The sequence below is a fragment of the Mus musculus genome, chromosome X, assembly GCF_000001635.26.
Source record: "Mus musculus strain C57BL/6J chromosome X, GRCm38.p6 C57BL/6J".
Classification (NCBI taxonomy): domain Eukaryota; kingdom Metazoa; phylum Chordata; class Mammalia; order Rodentia; family Muridae; genus Mus; species Mus musculus.
The window spans coordinates 52582652-52600459 of record NC_000086.7 but is presented as its reverse complement, the minus strand read 5'-3'; the positions used below and the strand labels follow the sequence as shown (position 1 = coordinate 52600459).

The window sequence follows — 17808 nt, the reverse complement described above, 5'->3', positions numbered from 1 at the left end:
TTTGTTCCTGGGACTCCCTCTTTCAGGGCTGGAGAGATGGCTCACTGGTTAAGAACCCCCCCCCCCACACACACATACACAATGCCTTTTCTTTTTCTCTAAAGATAAGGGAGCCCCCTTGAAATCCTGCTAACATCTGTTGGAACTAACACCTATCTTGTAGGTTAACCAAATTACAGTCTGCTTCTCTCTGATGACCTCACCACATTTCAGGGACCCTGTTTTACTTGTGGGGTTCCATTGTTCCAGTCTCAACCCTCACTTCAGGTTTGAGATTTTGTTCCAACCCGACTGCTCAGTGATTCTGTTTCTTTGTCTTTATACTTATGGGCATCTTTTGTATGTCTTGTGTCTATTATCTCTTCCAAGCTTGGCCAAGGTTATGAGGTGATGCACTATATGTATAAATATTTAATAAGATAAGTTAGACAAAATGTGCTTGAAGAAATTTCCGTCTTTCTCCTGTCCCCCTCCCCACAGCTTGCAGCTAGCTTGGTCTCTCTCTCTCTCTCTCTCTCTCTCTCTCTCTCTCTCTCTCTCTCTCTCTCTCTCTCTTTCTGTATGTGTGTGTGTAGAGTCAACAACAGTTGCTTTATCTCAGATGTTTAGATTTGGAGAACATTCCTTTGCACTTTGCTTGATGGACACAGTGGAATGCAAGCTTTCGAGTCAACCAGGACCATCAAAATGCTAGCGCCATGTCACAGATAACATTAGTCTCTTGTCCTATTTTTTTTCTAACTGGTTCCCTAAATTCCCCTAAGCCAGAAGGTTTGAGGTATGAGATTGTGTGTTTTTAAAGAAAATATTATGGATAAAGACTAATGTTCTCAAGGCAGGAAGAACAATTAGTACCATTCATTAATCAGGGACCATGTTTTGACTCTGGGTCCTGGCTAGGAAATATAAACTGTGAAAGTCACACATATATATGAACCTCAGGCAAATTTATGACTTGTCAGCCTTTTAAGGTTAAATTCTTAACCCCAAATCAGGGCTGGCTTTATATGTGGACTCTAGCACATTCCTCTGGGCCACTGAGCCCGCCCCTCCCCAGCCCTTTGCTTAACAGCAGCTCTAGGCCTAATGAGCAAGAAGGATTTCTGTCTCTTATCAGCTGCCTAAAGAGCAACATTAAGACTGATGTACAGAGTTTAGGTCAAAACTTGAATTCTTGAACTGAAAAACTACAAGGTCAGTTAAAAGCCCCCAGAATTGCGGTATCTCTTTAGTCATCAATACCTGTCAAGTAAAGCAGGCAGACACTTGAGTTCAAACAAATAGTAATAGTTGCCAAAGCCATGAACAGTCTAATTAAGTTTCCTAATAGTTCCTTCCTTCTTTGTTTAGTTCTTCTATAAATAGCCTTCCTATATTCTTTAATGAGCTTTCAGTGTGTGCCTGGAGGTTGTTATGGTCATGTGGGAGTTTTTGATTGTCAGATGGTGAAGATGATGAAGGTAAGAATATTTATAATTTTGGCTCAGATTTTTAGAAGGGCCTGCCAGAGGAAGGCAAGTAGACACCTACTACTTACTGCCTTTGTTTCTTTCTGAAATGGATTTTTGAATGGCTGTGAAGTCAACTTGCTATGAAATCAGAGAAGTCTTTGTGCCTCCTCATATTGTACTCACATTTGAAAAAGGAGAGAAAGTTCCTGGTTCTGAAATCTGCTTGGAATCCAGGCTCAGACTCACACAGAATAACTATTTTAGGATATTCACTACACATCATAGTGACTTTCATCTTCTGTGTTTGCATTTTTTTCAGATACAATAATGAAAACATTTTTTTTAGATTCCGTTTTGTTATTGAAAATCCTATTTACATAAACAGGCATTGTTGTGGCTTAGAGAAGAATGTGGGGTCCCATTCTTTAGCTCCTTGTATATCTTTGCTAAGGCTTGTCTAAATAGAAGTAATGATGTTTTAGTCTAAGCAGCTTTTCTCATTTAGGTAAGCAGGGTGGTTTGAAATCTCAGTTTACTAGATAATTGAGTCTCTTCTTAATTATTTCAGGCATGCAGGTTGCTCTCTTTATAGTAAAGACCCTAAAAATCTAGTAATCTCCTCAGGCATCCATTTGGTAATAAAATCTAGTGCGTTTTCAGGGGTTAATTTTCATTACAATTGCATGTTGTTTCCCTACCCCCATGCTGGAACAAATTCTGCTATCTTTTAGAGTCCAGTTTCCTCACACTGCAAAATCACACTTAAAAAAAAACATCTAAGAGTCCTACTGGAAACACTAAGTCTAGAGGAAATTTAAATGGATTCATATTCATGCTCATTACACAACTTTCATTTAGAGTTTTTAATAGCCTTGTCATATTTCTTGAAAAATCATATGGCCGACTTTGCCAGATTTGGGTTTCTGCTTTGAATGAGGAAAAAAAGATTGAGAACTAAAGTGAAGCCTAAGTATCCTTAATTTGTCCATTTCACACACACACACACACACACACACACACACACACACACACACATAAATAAAATAAAATAAAATAAAATAAAATAAAATAAAATAAAATAAAATAAAATACCAAAGCTCCCAATCCAGTCACCCAGCCTAAATCCCTCAGAAGTCATCTGGTGCATAGCTAGGTGGGGAAAAGTTTGAAAAAAACAGAGAAAGAAAGAAAGAGAGAAAGAGAGAAAGAGAGAAAGAGAGAAAGAGAGAAAGAAAGAAAGAAAGAAAGAAAGAAAGAAAGAAAGAAAGAAGAAAAGAAAAGACCCAGGTCTCTTTCACATCTGCTAGTCATTCAACTGGTGTGACTTCAATTCAGCAAGTTTTTATTGGACACCTGTGGTGGGGGTGGTGCTAATAATCATTAACATTTATTGAGCCAGGCACTGTGCTAAGCCTTTTATGGGCAGCATCTCACTTAATCCTCCCAACAGCACTACCAGGTGGTACATCTTTTCCCTCCATTTCACAGATGAGGAAACCAAGGGTTAGAGAGGGTTAGCTCCTTGTCTTTGATCAAGTAGGAGCACAATGAAGTAAATCCAGTGCTCTTTTACTCCAGAATCCCATCCCTGCCTTTATTGTCATTGTCATGATAGGTTGAGCATTTTTAGAAAACTCATTTTGAAAACTGAATATGTCTGAGATGCTAAGGATTCGATGTCAAATACTCTATTATCCCTGCTTTTGACAGGGAAAGGAGATGTATAGATAGATGCAGCTCTCTTCCTGTTGAAGGAAAGGAGTGCATAGAAAGACCAGTGGCTGGAACTCTTGGAATGTTGCCTTCTGAATACACTCTTGTAGCCTAGGGCCATAGGCATCTCTTTCCTGCTTAGTGAAAGTGGTTCTTCCCCAGGTGCCAACCTCTTTCCATCTGTGCCTCAGCCCACTCAAGCCTTAGCTATCTTGAAACCATCACTCCTTAGATATGCATGGTTGGGGGCGTTGCCCCTATCTTTTCCATGTCACTCTCTCTCCTTTATTTCCAATTTCATTGCAAGCAAGGCTAAAATTAAATAAGACAGATTATTCCTGAACCAGATCACTGTATCTCAAGAGCTGGAGGCAAGTCCTAAGAGTGGCAATCCGAGGGAGACTGTGGGTCCAGACAAGTGTATTCAACTAGATCTGGACTCCCAAGAGCTCTATTTCTGACTCACCCACAGTTTGATAAGAGAGTCAACTTCCCACTGGGATAATTTTTGAGATTTTCAGTAAAATTATGGCAATGGAAAGGAAAAGCCCCAAGTTCCCTGTATGGATAATTTATTTTGTTTTCATAGTTTCTAAAGAAAGCAATAAAGAAAAAAGAAAAGACTCTTACACTTTCCTCAGTTTTAGAAAATATTTGGTTCAGGCGAAAATGAATTCAGTTCTCTCTCTCTCTCTCTCTCTCTCTCTCTCTCTCTCTCTCTCTCTCTCTCACTTTTCCTCTCCCCCACTTCCCCCCTCTCTCTATGTGTGTGTGTGTGTGCGTGTTTGTGTGCTTGAAACCATATTCTTTGGCTTCAGATCTCAGCTTACCAAAACCCATGTCTCTAGTCTTCTTGTAGTCAGTCGGCAATGTTTTCCTTGTCAACTCCTTTCTCCAACACTTTCTCCTCTATCAAATCTCTTCCATACAAAGGGGATATCACCAGGTTTGCACTTCAGTAAAATGCCTGAGGGTGACCAACTGGTGAGAATTTTGATTCCTATTACTTGGGTGAGTGTGGGGAGGTAGAAACGATTTCCATCCCCGCCCTTTAGGTTCTTAAGTTCTAGCACAACACTGTGGTGGAGACTGATAACATTACTGGAGCATTTACCCAGTTATTCCCCAAGATGGCATAAACACCACAGCACTGGAGCACGCACACCCAGTCATTCAGATAAGTTGAAAGATGAGAAAAATGAATGATTGATAGCAGCACTTCTCGCATAGGGTTAGAGAGACCATTTGGGTTTCTTTTGGTTGCTGTCTTCTTAGATGCAGTGTGTGTGCTGCACTAACAAGGCAACCGACTCCCCCCACCCCACCCCCACTTCCCACAGTCTCTATCCTAGGGAAAGACGAAAGATATAATAGAGGCCGCAGATTATTTACAGTGGCTGAGAATGTAATTACAAGGTGCAATGGCTTGAAACTGAAATGTAGGTTAGCCATTAGAGCTGGGAAAAGCATCTTCACGGTAAGGACAATTGGGCATTGGAAAGATTTGCCAGCGAGCTGGTTAAATAGCATCTCCAGAAATGCTAAGGAGTAGGGCAGGGGGATGTGAAGAAAAATCCAAATTCAGTGTTGGGCTCAGGTCCAGACTCATGGGCAGCTTTCATTACTGCCCAGCTTCCCTTCTGATTATTTAATTGCTAATCTCTTGAAAGAGATTTTTTCCATGTATCCAAAACAAGCCTAATTTGTTAAGCACTAGATAACAAATGCCTTTGAGCACTGAGAAGGAGGCATTGGGATTGGTCCCAACAGCCTCCTATTGGACTTTCTGGAATATGGGCCAACAACTGAGGCAGTGTTGTTGTTTTTATTATTTCACTTACGCAGGGCTTCTAAATCCTTATATTATGTAAGTATTGCAGTTAAAGGACAATTTGTGTTATACTAGTATTATTTATCTTGGGGGTGACCTCAAACAAAATTTGGGTTTGGTCCATGTTCCATTTTCATCTTTTACTTGGTCTTTACTTTCTTTGTTGTTGATTAATGCATCCCCTTTCCTGTCCCTTATATCCTCCGTCTCCCTACCTCCTGGTCTATGCTGGAGGAGGTTCTTAAGCAGCAAGGTCATATTCTGGAGTGTTGCATATCAGGACAGCACTTGAAATGAATGGCAGAACACCCTCAGGATGAAACATTTAGACAACATTAGGTTGACATTTTCCTTTAGGTGAGGTAGAAGGGGAGATGGCATATGTGTCCTAGGGCTGCCACAACATGTTGCCTTCAATTTGATGGCCGAAAACAATGGGCCCTGTTCCCCCAAACCTGACAGTTCTGGAGATCAGAAATCCAAAGGAAGGCTATTAGGCAGCATTGCCTTTCTAAAGACTCTGGGGGAGGATTTTTTTCTTTGCCCTTTTGAGCTTCCAGTGGCTCCTTTTCTGTGGCTATATCCCTCCCACCTCTGCCTCCGTCTTCACATGTCCTTCTCTTATCATGTGCCTTTACAAAGATGCCTGTTATTGGATTTAGACTCCACCAAGATAATCCAGAATAACCCCATCTCCAGATTCTTAATTATATCTTTGAAGACCCACCCCCCTTTTTTTTTCTCCAAATAAGGTCACAATGACAAGTTCCAGGAGCTGGACATAGACATATCTTTTTAAGAAATAACACTCAACAATCTGTAGATGTGGGCTTTCTAGGCCCTCTTGAATCACATCATCGTATGGGCTCCTGATACTCAAAGGGAATTTGTTCAAGGAATGTTTAAAGTAGGTTGTCAGATGTCAGGGTTTTCCCAAGTGGGATGTGCATAGTACCTGCTGTTAACCCATTTTTTTTCACATGATTAAACTGAGGACATGGGGAGTCAAAAAGTCATTTTGGATCAAAAGAAAAGAGTTTTGAAGCACAATAGGCTACCATGTTATTCAGCATAGATTTTTGTCTTATGACTTTGGATTTTTTCCTTGAAAAAGTCTATTTTCTTTCCTAAACACTTTAGCCACAGGAAAGCAATTACTGCTTATTACCAACCTGAAAAGCCTTTTCACAGGATCTGCGGGATCAAGGTGATGGTGCACTTTTGGTGTGCTGCAGCTTCCCACCTCTTTGTGATTTGCTGCAATACTAGCAACAGGGAGATTTGTAAGCCAGAAACATCTGTGAAACAAAAGACTGCCTTTTTAGGTACAGGCTCAAAATACAGACATGGCCTGCATACACAGCGGTTAATATAGTTTGTGCAGATGAGCGTTCCACTGTAGAAACAGTTTCATATTTGTTATGACAAAGGGACAAGTTGAAACATTCCTGGCTTAGGAATACATACATACATCTATTTTTCTTCTGATGGGGGAAAACTTAGGTGTGTAATATGACGAGGAAGTATAGAGAGATCACCAGAATGTCACCTACTGCAGAGTTGCTTCAGTGATCTCTGATATGACTATTCAAATTGTGTTTGGATGCTTCAAGAGACAGGAGTCCCATTGTTGACTGTTCCCAAGTCCAATAGTCAGCATTTGTATGAACCATAGACCAGGCTCCTTTCCATTGCTTTGCAACAATCCCGTTGGCAAAATTCTGTCTCCAAAAATATTTGCATTATAATCCTTAACAGTAGCAAAATTACAGTTATGAAGTAGCAACAAAAACAATTTTGTGGCTGGAGGTCACCACCACATGAAGAACTGTATTAAAGGGTCACAGCATTTGGAGGTTTGAGAACAACTGCTCTAGACCATGACAAGAAATGCAGACATCGTCAAGATAAAGTTCTGGCCCATGGACTTGCACAGCTCATAGCAGGAATAAGACAAGAACATCAATGTGTGCAGAGCTTTTCAGCTTGCAAAATATACTATCAGATAGACGCAAAGTGTATTGAAACAAATCAGAGCTATCATACCTCCTAGGGTTTATTTGGAGGGAAGGGAAACATTTTATGAAAGATGTACATGAGGGAGACTTGGTGGATAAACTTTTAATAGCTGAAACAGAGGGGGTAACAACCAAAGAACCAAAATGAGCAACATGAGGAAGCAGGGCATGCATGGAGACATCCATTTTGGAAATCTTAAAGACAAGGCTATAACACAACAGCCACTGGCCACTAAAGAGCCTTGCATGGGACCTTGAGCAGGTCACTTCGTCTCTAAAGCTCAGATGCATGCCATCCTCTAAGGAAGCTGACTGTCAGGAGATGGCTTCTGGAAATACAGATCCTTAGTCCTTGCAAGCAAGTTGACATGGAGCTGTTGCCTACCTTTTAGAAAAGATAAAAATCTGGGGTTTAGAGAATGGAGAATATAATCTGCTGCTTCTTTTTGTGTCCTCTCAGTACCCCATCTTGTGCAGTTAGTGAACACTGGCTATTCTGTGCTTGCAAAATATCAGCTCTCAAGGCCAGACCCTTAGAGAAAAACCAGGCCCAGGTTTGTAAAGGCAACTTGCCTAACTCACAGCTCATTTTGCAACAGAGCAGATGATAACACTTGATCCCTGATGTGAAAGACTCTCTTCCCCAACGGTGTGATCTCATTGTGATTTCATAGAGAAGGAAGAGCTGAGCCCTTAGGTTTAGACTAGGATATTGAAATTCTCTGCTATCACTCTGGCTCACGTGCTTGAAGATTGCATCTCAAAAATTAAAAAGAAAAATTATCCATCTTTTGAAAGACAGGATCTCAAATACTTACCTGTGTAGTATAATAATTAGGGAGTCACTAGGGGAGACGGTGAAATTACCTTAGCTAAATTCCTCTGGAAGAAATCTAAACTAAAAGAATATTCTGCATTCAACTCCAGAGTGACTGCCACAGTTCTTCAGTCCAACTCTAGCTTCATTCTCCAATTCAATTTTCATTACATTAAGGGCTTTGCTACCATTTACATAGCCATGGATGTGTGTGTGTATGAATCCTTTCATTATTGTAAAATTTATCCTAGTATTATCAATGAATCTGACCCATTTCTTTTCAACAGAAGTCTCCTGACATTCTGGCATTACCTCCACGTGAAAGGGAAGGGCTTCAAACCACAATCAGTCCCTTGAGGTACAAACATGAGTCAGTGAAAAGTCTTTCCCTCAAGGAACTAAAGTCCACAGAAGGCAGATAAATATAACTGTGAGTCCAGTTAGAATGTGAGAAGTATCAATAAAAGGTGGGACTGTGTCATGTAAATTCAAAGGTCTAAAACTTTTGGAGTCTTTTTCTTTAATGATTCATATATGTGAGTGAGTACATTGTTGCTGTCTTCAGACACACCAGAAGAGGGCATCAGATCCCATTATACATGGTTGTGAGCCACCATGTGGTTGCTGGGAATTGATCTGAGGACCCTTAGAAGGGTAGACAGTGCTTTTAACCACTGAGCCATCTCTCCAGCCCCTGGAGTCTGTATTTTTCTGCTCACAAGAACATTCTCTACCATGGGACTCCAGTCTAAAGACAACTAGGGATAATGGTCCTACATGACTCCGCCTTAGCTCTCCTTTCCATTCTAGTCTTGCCAGGTTCCCTAGAGTGCCGAACATTCCACCTACTTAGAGATCCCCCAATCCTTTGCTCCATTTTCTTGGAGAATTTGAAAGAAATAGAATGATTTGACTAGAAATGGATTGTAGAAATGTCTCTGACCAATTAAGTGAAGAAAGAGATAGGCGCCAGAAGTCCACTTTGGAGGTTGTGAGGTGATGAGGTAGCAATGGGAAGAGGAGACTCAGGGACATTTAAAAAGCAGGAACAGGAGCAGGAGCTCAGAGTTGAGAGCACAAACTGCTGTTGCATAGGATGAGAATTCAGTTCCCAGAACATGTCTAATGCCTGACAGTTGACTGTTTACACCAAGTCTAGCGGGTCTGACACCCTCTTCTGGCCACTGTGGGCACTGCACTCCTATAAACACACACCCCTCCGGCTATTATATATACAGATGGAGAAAGTCTAAAGCAGAATCCGTTGAATATCACAATATTTGGCTATAGCAGATGAAGATGAACTAAGATATCTAGAGTGATCAGAGGTCTAGTTAGGAATCCTTAGAATAATCTATGAACTCTAGGGCAGGGACTGTGTCTTGCAACATTGTATTGCATTGGGCATGGTTCTTGGCACAAAGTTGGCATTCTGTGAATGCTGGAAGAATGACTTTTTCAACAGGTGGTCAGATTGAATATAGGCCATGACTTTGTCTTTCCAGAGTGCATGTCTATTGATGGTTGGGTATGTGGTCCAGAAAGAACCACTTTGTAAGGAGTGTGTTGTATGTGTCTGTGTGCATGCACGCGCACATGTGGGCATGCACACAGAAATCTGAGGATTTAACTTTTCCTGGGCATAAAATGATAGGCAGATAGTTGGCAGTTGGCAGTACAGATAAAGGTAGTTCATCCTTTAATTCTCAAGCCTAGAGAATAGCTTATCTCTAGGGTTGCTTTAAACTTCCAATGCTCCAGTGTAGTAGCGACATTTTGGCCTGCCTTTTATAGAAGCTGAGTCTATGGCAGCCTCAGGCATAGTCTTTGATTTAAAGTCTGAGCTCTTGATATCCAGGTGCACCCTCTACAAGGTCATGTTCTTTCAGGCTAACTAACCTTCTGCTGGCTTCCCTGAGATCATTTCTTTATCAGCAGAGATCACTTTCCCCAATGGTTTCAAATGCAGCCATTTCTTTCATCTGTATTCCTAGCTTGATTAGTGAGAAATTAATGAGCATGGAAGATTTGATTTAGATAATGATTAATTAGGGGAAAAGGTGCCAGTCTAATAGCTAGTCACTATTATATGCTAAGGAAATTAGTTAATATTTTTGGATGGCAAATTGACTTGTCCTTTGTTAAATATACCCTTTTAAAATGCCTGATACATTTGATATATAATTTTAATAAACATGTGTTAGTTTCCTTACAAGTCATGAAGTAGCCAGGTTTTTATATCATTAAATTCTTTTGTCCAGTATTACCTCATGATAATACTGCTATTTTATTTTCAGCACAGTGTTCCTTTGTTAGGGAAAAAAAACCCACTGCTCATAAAGCAGACCTTGACAATGAAATGTGTCAAATCATCACACATACTCACATATATATGGAAAAGATTTCAATTTTCATTGTTACTGAGCCCTGACGATTTTTTTCTGTTGCTGTTTGAATATGCTGTATCTGCTCTTAGAGAAGCATAAGGATCAAGGTCTACATGGCAATTTTTTCTGTTCTTTATGTGCTATTTAGTATGATTTTGACAATTTATTGTCATTAGTTAAAATTGTAGTCTTATAAAATAATCAACAAATAGAATATAATAAAGGTAATTAGAGAATCGGAGGACTTGAAGTGACCTTGAGGGCTTATTCTGTCCATTTCTCAATTTCAGGCTATGTGACTCATCTTCCTAGACAGCAGTCGTTGTCATATTATTCCCCTTGTGTGAAAACATCTAGTTGTTCATTGTTTGCCCGTGGTTAGGTCCACAGGTCTTGGCCTGCATTCAAGTCCCTTCAAATTTGGGCCTTTCGTACTGATTAACTGTAGCTTACATTGCAGCCTGTCTCTGGCCAAGTTGACCTGTTTACTCTCCTAGTGCCTCTCGAAATCCTTTCTGTCCTCTGTGTTCTAACTCAAGCCCCATGTCCTCTATTGATGGATAATTTGTAAACAATAAGATGCACCCATTTTAAGTCATGACTTTTGACAAACATGTATAAACTCTTGTAACCACTGTTTCAATTAAACTATAGATTATTTTCATCACTTCAGAAAATGTACTGCATATTTTGTCACATAACCATGAACCAATTTAACTGTTCTCTAGTTATTTTGGGGTGTGAAAGTCTGGTCTCCACATGAATTTAGGCTTCTTTTTTATTTGTTTAATTTGAATTAACACTTATTGGAGGTTTACTCTGTAGCAAGAAGGCTAAGATATTTATTTAATCTATGAAGCAAAGAGTGTTGGTAATCCCATTTTACAGATAAGGGCAAAAAAACATATAAAGGTCAAGTAAGCTGCCCAGGCTTTCACAGCTGGCAAATGGCAAGGACTAGCCTCTAAGTACCTTAACCTATGGAACAAGAAGAACTTCTACCTGTTCCTGCTATTACCACTTTTAATAATGCTGGCCTCCTATCTTGGAATAAAATCCAATAGGACTGACATATTCACATATACAGAGAGTCATGTGCACTCTCCACTCTATGCTGTTAATGATGGGAAAGGGGTAGAGTTTCTTACTACTTCACAGCCTTGGTGGAGTTGGCTAAGGAAGACTGGGGGTAGCCAAAAATGTCAGGTCTTTCTATGGAGGCAACAGAAAGCGTGACCTGGGTCCAATGGGAAGACCTTGGGATGACTGTCAAGAAGGTTGAGCCGCAGATGCCCATGCCTGGAGACATCATCAGATGTAAATGTAAAGGGGCACGTGGAAAAGGTGCCCAAATTGAGACTACATGAGTAGAACCCTCCAAGAGATAAAGCTGCTGTGCTACAGATAGCCCTTTTCAGTTGTAAGACCCCAAACTGGATTCCACTTGCAAGAAAGACTTACGGTTAAAATAATTAGAAATATATGTTGCATACTTCCTTCAAGTGAAACACATATTTGTGTATAGTCAAGATGCTTGGAAATTGCTTTTATGGTATTTTCCTAAGATCAAAGTTATATAATTATACAGATCTAAAACTGTCAGAGGCATCTCCACTACCCTGATCTTTAAATATAGGCAGACACATAGTTCTTGTTAGTCTTCTCAGTCTACGACTCTCATTAATTCAAATGGTATGTACATCAGTTGAATGAGATCGCTGAGACATTCCAAAGGAGATGAGAGTCCCTCTCTGCTCTTTAAGAAATTATAATGTAGCTGGGCGTGGTGGCCCAGCACTCGGGAGTCAGAGGCAGGTGGGTTTCTGAGTTCGAGGCCAGCCTGGGGACAGCCAGGGCTACACAGAGAAACCCTGTCTCAAAAAAAAAAAAAAAGACAGAAAGAAAAGAAATTATAATGTAGAGAGTACAGCTATACTATGAAGGTATTTTTTCATCCTCCAAAATAAATGAAAGTTAGTAACCCTGTAATGACTTTAGTTATTATTTTTTAGCATTTGAGGATGAAAGTTTTTAAGTCTCCCCAAGTTGACCTCCCTTGACTTATTTGAACAGTGAAGTCTTCTATTTATTGCCATGCTAGGATGTATTGTTTATCACACTTTCCATTTCCAGGTGAATTTCATTCTTTACATAAAAGGTATGTGAATATCCTTCTTTGAAAGTTTAGCCCAAAGTTAGTTTTCTGTCTACTATATGGGAATGTTTCCCTTTTACCCTTTTGAACCTCATGTGCTTACAGAATGCTTCCCTATTTATTAAGTCTTTTGTTCTTTGCTTTGAAAATTATTTTATGTGTGTGGGTATTTTGTTTTGATATGTCTGTGTAACACATGCCTGTAGTACCCATGTTAGCCAGAAGAGGGCAATGGATCTTTTGAAATTGGAGATCTCAGACTGTTGTGAGCCACCACTTGGGTGCTGGCAATTGAACCTGGGTCTTCAGGAAGGGCAGCTAGTACTCTTAACCACTGAACCAGCATCTATAATATGTCTTTTGTTGGTGGCATCTTAGTTCTTCTATTGATCTTTTGGCTTTTGCCATTACAAGTGTGTAGAGTATTCTCTCAGTGTATCTCCTTAGCCATTATTTGCCTTAGGATTTACTTGGTATTCATCCTATTTTGGAATCAGTTCTTAGAGTAATATTTTTAATTTAGTTGATGGCATTCCATCTAACTTTCTTCTCAATACCTTTTTGCTTTGTTACTTTCCTGCAAATGCTCACAGCATTGAAGTGGTTAAATTTCAGTACTGTTAGTTCATTTAGGCATGAGTTTGTCATACATTGAATTTGTCATGAGGGTTTTTTGAAGTTTGTCTACAGATTATAGTAAATTTATTTACAACAAATTATTTTTTCCATTAGGTATGTATTCCCTTTGATAGGGAATCCTTAATCCTTATCATTTATGATTGTCTTTATTTCCTTGACTCCATAGCCAACCCTTGGTCCCTGAGACTAATTGTTCTGGTTTATTGATTTACCAGGCACTAATAATTGAAACAAAGTAAATATTGCTATAATTTCACATTTACATTTGGACATAAATATACTTACATCTTCATAATATTTACCATCATCCCTGAAAAGTTTTCATTTTAGCTTTTATTCCTTTTAAATGTTTTTTGCTAACCTGATGAGATGATGAGGTTTCTTTTTTTTCTTTTTTTTTCTTTTATTGGGTATTTATTTCATTTATATTTCCAATGCTATCCCAAAAGTCCCCCACACGCTCCCCCACCACTCCCCCACCCACCCACTCCCACCTCTTGGCCCTGGCATTCCCCTGTACTGAGGCAGATAAAGTTTGCATGTCCAATGGGCCTCTCTTTCCAGTGATAGCTGACTAGGCCATCTTTTGATACATATGCAGCTAGAGTCAAGAGCTCCGGGGTACTGGTTAGTTCATATTGTTGTTCCACCTATAGGGTTGCAGATCCCTTTAGCTCCTTGGGTACGTTCTCTAGCTCCTCCATTGGGGGCCCTGTGATCCATCCAATAGCTGACTGTGAGCACTTCTGTGTTTGCTAGGCCCCGGCATAGTCTCACAAGAGACAGCCATATCTGGGTCCTTTCAGCAAAACCTTGCTAGTGTATGCAATGGTATCAGCGTTTGGAGGCTGATTATGGGATGGATCCCCGGGTATGGCAGCCTCTAGATGGTCCATCCTTTCGTCTCAGCTCCAAACTCTGTCTCTGTAGGTCCTTCCATGGGTGCCTCGCTCCCAATTCTAAGAAGGGGCAAAGTGTCCACACTTTGGTCTTCGTTCTTCTTTAGTTTCATGAGTTTCACAAATTGTATCTTATATCTTGGGTATTCTAAGTATCTGGGCTAATATCCACTTATCAGTGAGTACATATCATGTGAGTTCTTTTGTGATTGGGTTACCTCACTCAGGATGATGCCCTCCAGGTCCATCCATTTGCCTAGGAATTTCATAAATTCATTCTTTTTAATAGCAGAGTAGTACTCCATTGTGTAAATGTACCACATTTTCTGTATCCATTCCTCTGTTGAGGGGCATCTGGGGATGATGAGGTTTGTAAGACTTAGCCAAGGGATAGTGTTGCCATACTAAATAACTGTTTGGATGATTGTATCAATAGCAAATCAAACTGTTGTCACCATAGCTTAGAATCATTCTTAAACTTCTGCAGGCACATTGAACAACATTTCATTACTGTATAAGATCTTAGCAACACAGCACTTACTAGAAGAAAAAATTCATCCCTATTATTTTATTCCTCCCATAACCAGTGCTAGTGAAAATGGTTGCAATACTAACAGCCAGCCATCCTGTAGCTATAGCTCAGCCATTCTACAAAACTGGAAATGATCCCCAAGGCAAATTAGAAAAATACAGAGCTTTCTTTGTCTATGACAATTAATTTTATGAACTTATGTAAGTTCAGAGAGTTTAAATACACATGATATAGGCATTGCTTTCCCAAGGAAGTAAATCAAACCTTGTTAAATGATCAGGGACCTAGTATATGGAAAGGTTTACTAAATAGAGTTCTATCCCCCCCCCCCCACATCTATGTGTGTGTTCCAACCAACCTTGTTTACATTTAGATCAGCCACTCTTCCTCAAGGGGGCTCTTTTCCTTCTTGGTCCAGTAGACTGAATCAGTTTCCACTCCTAGAATAGCAGAATGTTTTGTAATTTCATGTAGAAAGAACATAGTTACAACTAGCCCCGATTTCTTTTTGTGTCTGTTTGTGACTATAATCATAAAACCTTTAAGCATAGACTTTATTTAAACTTGGTTTAAGGCTTGTATTTGAGATTGAGGTTTATAGGAGATAAATCTGAACTCCATGTCTTCAGATCCCAACTCGTATTTTGCCATTAAATATCACTTTCTTTCCAGTAGCATAAATTATGGTGCTGGATTAGGTTTGCTGATATGTATTATCTGCTCTCTCCTTTACTGCATTTGTTCCCTTCTGTAAAGGGAAGCGAAGAACTTGTCCTTAATACCTTGGACTCAACAGTGATGATGTGAGAAACACATGGTGATGAATTTCATTCTTAACTTAAGAAAACCTTAGACACATGCATTAAGGCCACAATCAATTACAATTACTCTGAAACTTGGTGTACTAACATGACAGTTTCTGTTAAGTTAGGGCTAACTAGTCTCCCCTCCTTTATTAAATTTCAAAACTTAAAAAAAGGTGCCTAAAATATCCAATAATGCTTTCTAATGTCACTAAGATTTAATGAACCTTACTTTCTCTAGGATCTTATGGTGTTGGGCAGAAGTTATGGTCCACATACATAGTTTATCATCCTGGTGATGTTGATTTATTACGTTTATTTTCTAGGACTAGGGATATATCTCTCTTAATCCATTTAGATGATGAGGTCCTCTTGGGCAGTGTCAATGTTGTACCTCCAATATATGCTACAGTGCTTGGCACATAGATAGCAGTTTAGAATGGGTTATTGGAAGACTAGACGCCAACTGGACAGGTAAATCTAAGCCAGCATTGGACTGGATGTTCATTAGGATTATTAGGATAAAAAATTGTGGAGGAAATGAGGGGGGCTGCTGAAGGAGGATGAAATGTCATTAGAGCAGAGTACGGGTCTGTCCCCCCTAGGAAGGAGGGATAAAAAAGGAAGGGTTGTGTAAGAAACCCCCTAGCCTATAGTGTAAAATTAAGAAACTTTTCAAATGGGAACCTTTACCCTAGGGTCCCCTGTGAGCAAAGTTCTATGGTATACAGGACCTCATATCTTGGCCATGTACATCATTCATGAGTTGGGAGCCACCCCTAAGGATTGTGGCCTCTGCACACATGGTAGTGAAACCAGAAAGCAGCTCCTGGGCTACTAGTCAATTAATCCCTCCAGGAGGAGAGCCCACATGCATATGTTCATAGCCACATGGCAGGTACTCCACAAGTGTTTACTGAAGAGAGTCTGAGTAAACGAGGAGTATCGGCTTATGTGTGAGTTGAGGGGTTCGATCCCTAGTCACCCTTTGCCACAAACAAACAAACAAACAAACAAAACCAGAAAGAGAAACAAAAGCCACCTTTGCAGATTGAAAGGAGTTGAATTCAATACCCATTAAGTATTAATATTTACCAATGTCTTGGAGGACAATTGCAATGAGATTCTTCCCACCTCTGTCTCCAGGCTTCAGTGTTGTCTTCTGGAAAACAAGTTATAAATCAGAGTGGTCCTTGCTGCTACCATATTATGTATATCACTTACTAACTGCTATGTAGTAAACAGCATATGCGTCACGAGTACACATTGACAATTTGGACATGTACTCCACAATCAAAGTAATGAAGGTGTCCATCACTCTAAGAAATTTCCTTTCCGATCTTTGTGATCTTCCCCTTTGTCCTCTTGTTCTGCCATCCATCCTTATACAGCCACCACTAAACTCTCTGTCTATAGATATTTTCCATTTTGTAGTGCCTTATAGAAATGGAATCACTGGGCTTGGGTTTGTTGGTTTGTTAGGATGTACCAGGACTTCATTCCTGTATGCCATTAGTCCCTTCCATATTTGTATTATATTTTATATAGTAGTCATCTTCACTTGACATTTTGTTTCTATCTTTATTTGACTGTTCTCCTCAAGACTATAAATGCCACGAGGGCAAGTCCATTGGTTCATGTATATTGTTTTGTGTACTTTACACTCATTGTGATTGGCAAGTAATAGCAACCAAATAAATATTTGTTGACTCTTGTAGACCTTTAGTTAAAACGGTAACAAAGCTTTGATTGGTATTGATGTTTTGATTTTTTTTTCCGGAACAGGAATATTAGGCTGGCCAGACATATATTTCACTCGAAATCATAACTGAGATTTTAAAAAATTGTCTTAGGTTGTGCTCATATTCGTAAATAACAATCAGGAAAAATAAATTAGGAGAATGAAGATTGATATTTTAAAAGACAAATTAAATGTTTGTGTTGAACAGCCCGTACTTGGTGCTGCTATAAATTAGTTTCTGTAGAATTTATGAGTCAGACCTCAGCAATTAGCTGACAGTTATTCAAAAGGAATCAGCGATGAGGGCAATTGGATGAATTGAGATAAACAACATAATCAAGACCTACTGTATTTAAAAAGAAACTTGTTGTTTTGTCCTGTTTAATTTTGTGTGTGTGAGTGTGTGTGTGTGTGTTTGTGTGTGTGTGTGTGTGTGTGAGAGAGAGAGAGAGAGAGAGAGAGAGAGAGAGAGAGATTTTCTGCTTACTGAAACATGAATACCTTATTTGTTTCAGGATCAGATTTGCAAGTATGTCTCCCCAAGGGCCCAACATGCTGCTCAAGAAAGATGGAAGAAAAATACCAACTAACAGCACGGCTGAACATGGAACAACTGCTCCAGTCTGCGAGTATGGAACTCAAGTTCTTAATTATTCAGAATGCTGCGGTTTTCCAAGGTGAGTTTGGGGGATCATTTTCGATGTACTGTTCAATGGCATCATTATTTGGGCACTAGGCTTTCAAATACTAAATATAATTTATAAATTACCATTCCAGCATGCATGCTTGATATAAAAACCTCCCAGTGAGAGACCCTGGATA

General features: G+C 39.6%; 1 protein-coding gene and 1 long non-coding RNA gene across 2 annotated transcripts in view; one reads left to right on the top strand and one right to left on the bottom strand.

The window, feature by feature from the left end:
* Gpc3 (glypican 3) overlaps positions 1-17808 on the top strand; it is a 341549-nt gene that overhangs the window by 13515 nt on the left and 310226 nt on the right. Inside the window, exon 2 of the mRNA NM_016697.3 lies at positions 17502-17663. Within this exon, the coding sequence (NP_057906.2) occupies positions 17502-17663 (162 nt within the window). The remainder of the gene's footprint in view (positions 1-17501; positions 17664-17808) is intronic.
* A630012P03Rik (RIKEN cDNA A630012P03 gene) overlaps positions 1-17808 on the bottom strand; it is a 43205-nt gene that overhangs the window by 18588 nt on the left and 6809 nt on the right. Inside the window, exons 2-4 of the long non-coding RNA NR_045367.2 lie at positions 16341-16407; positions 14801-14882; positions 6168-6293 (exon numbers count right to left, since the gene is read on the bottom strand). This is a non-coding gene — a long non-coding RNA (RIKEN cDNA A630012P03 gene). The remainder of the gene's footprint in view (positions 1-6167; positions 6294-14800; positions 14883-16340; positions 16408-17808) is intronic.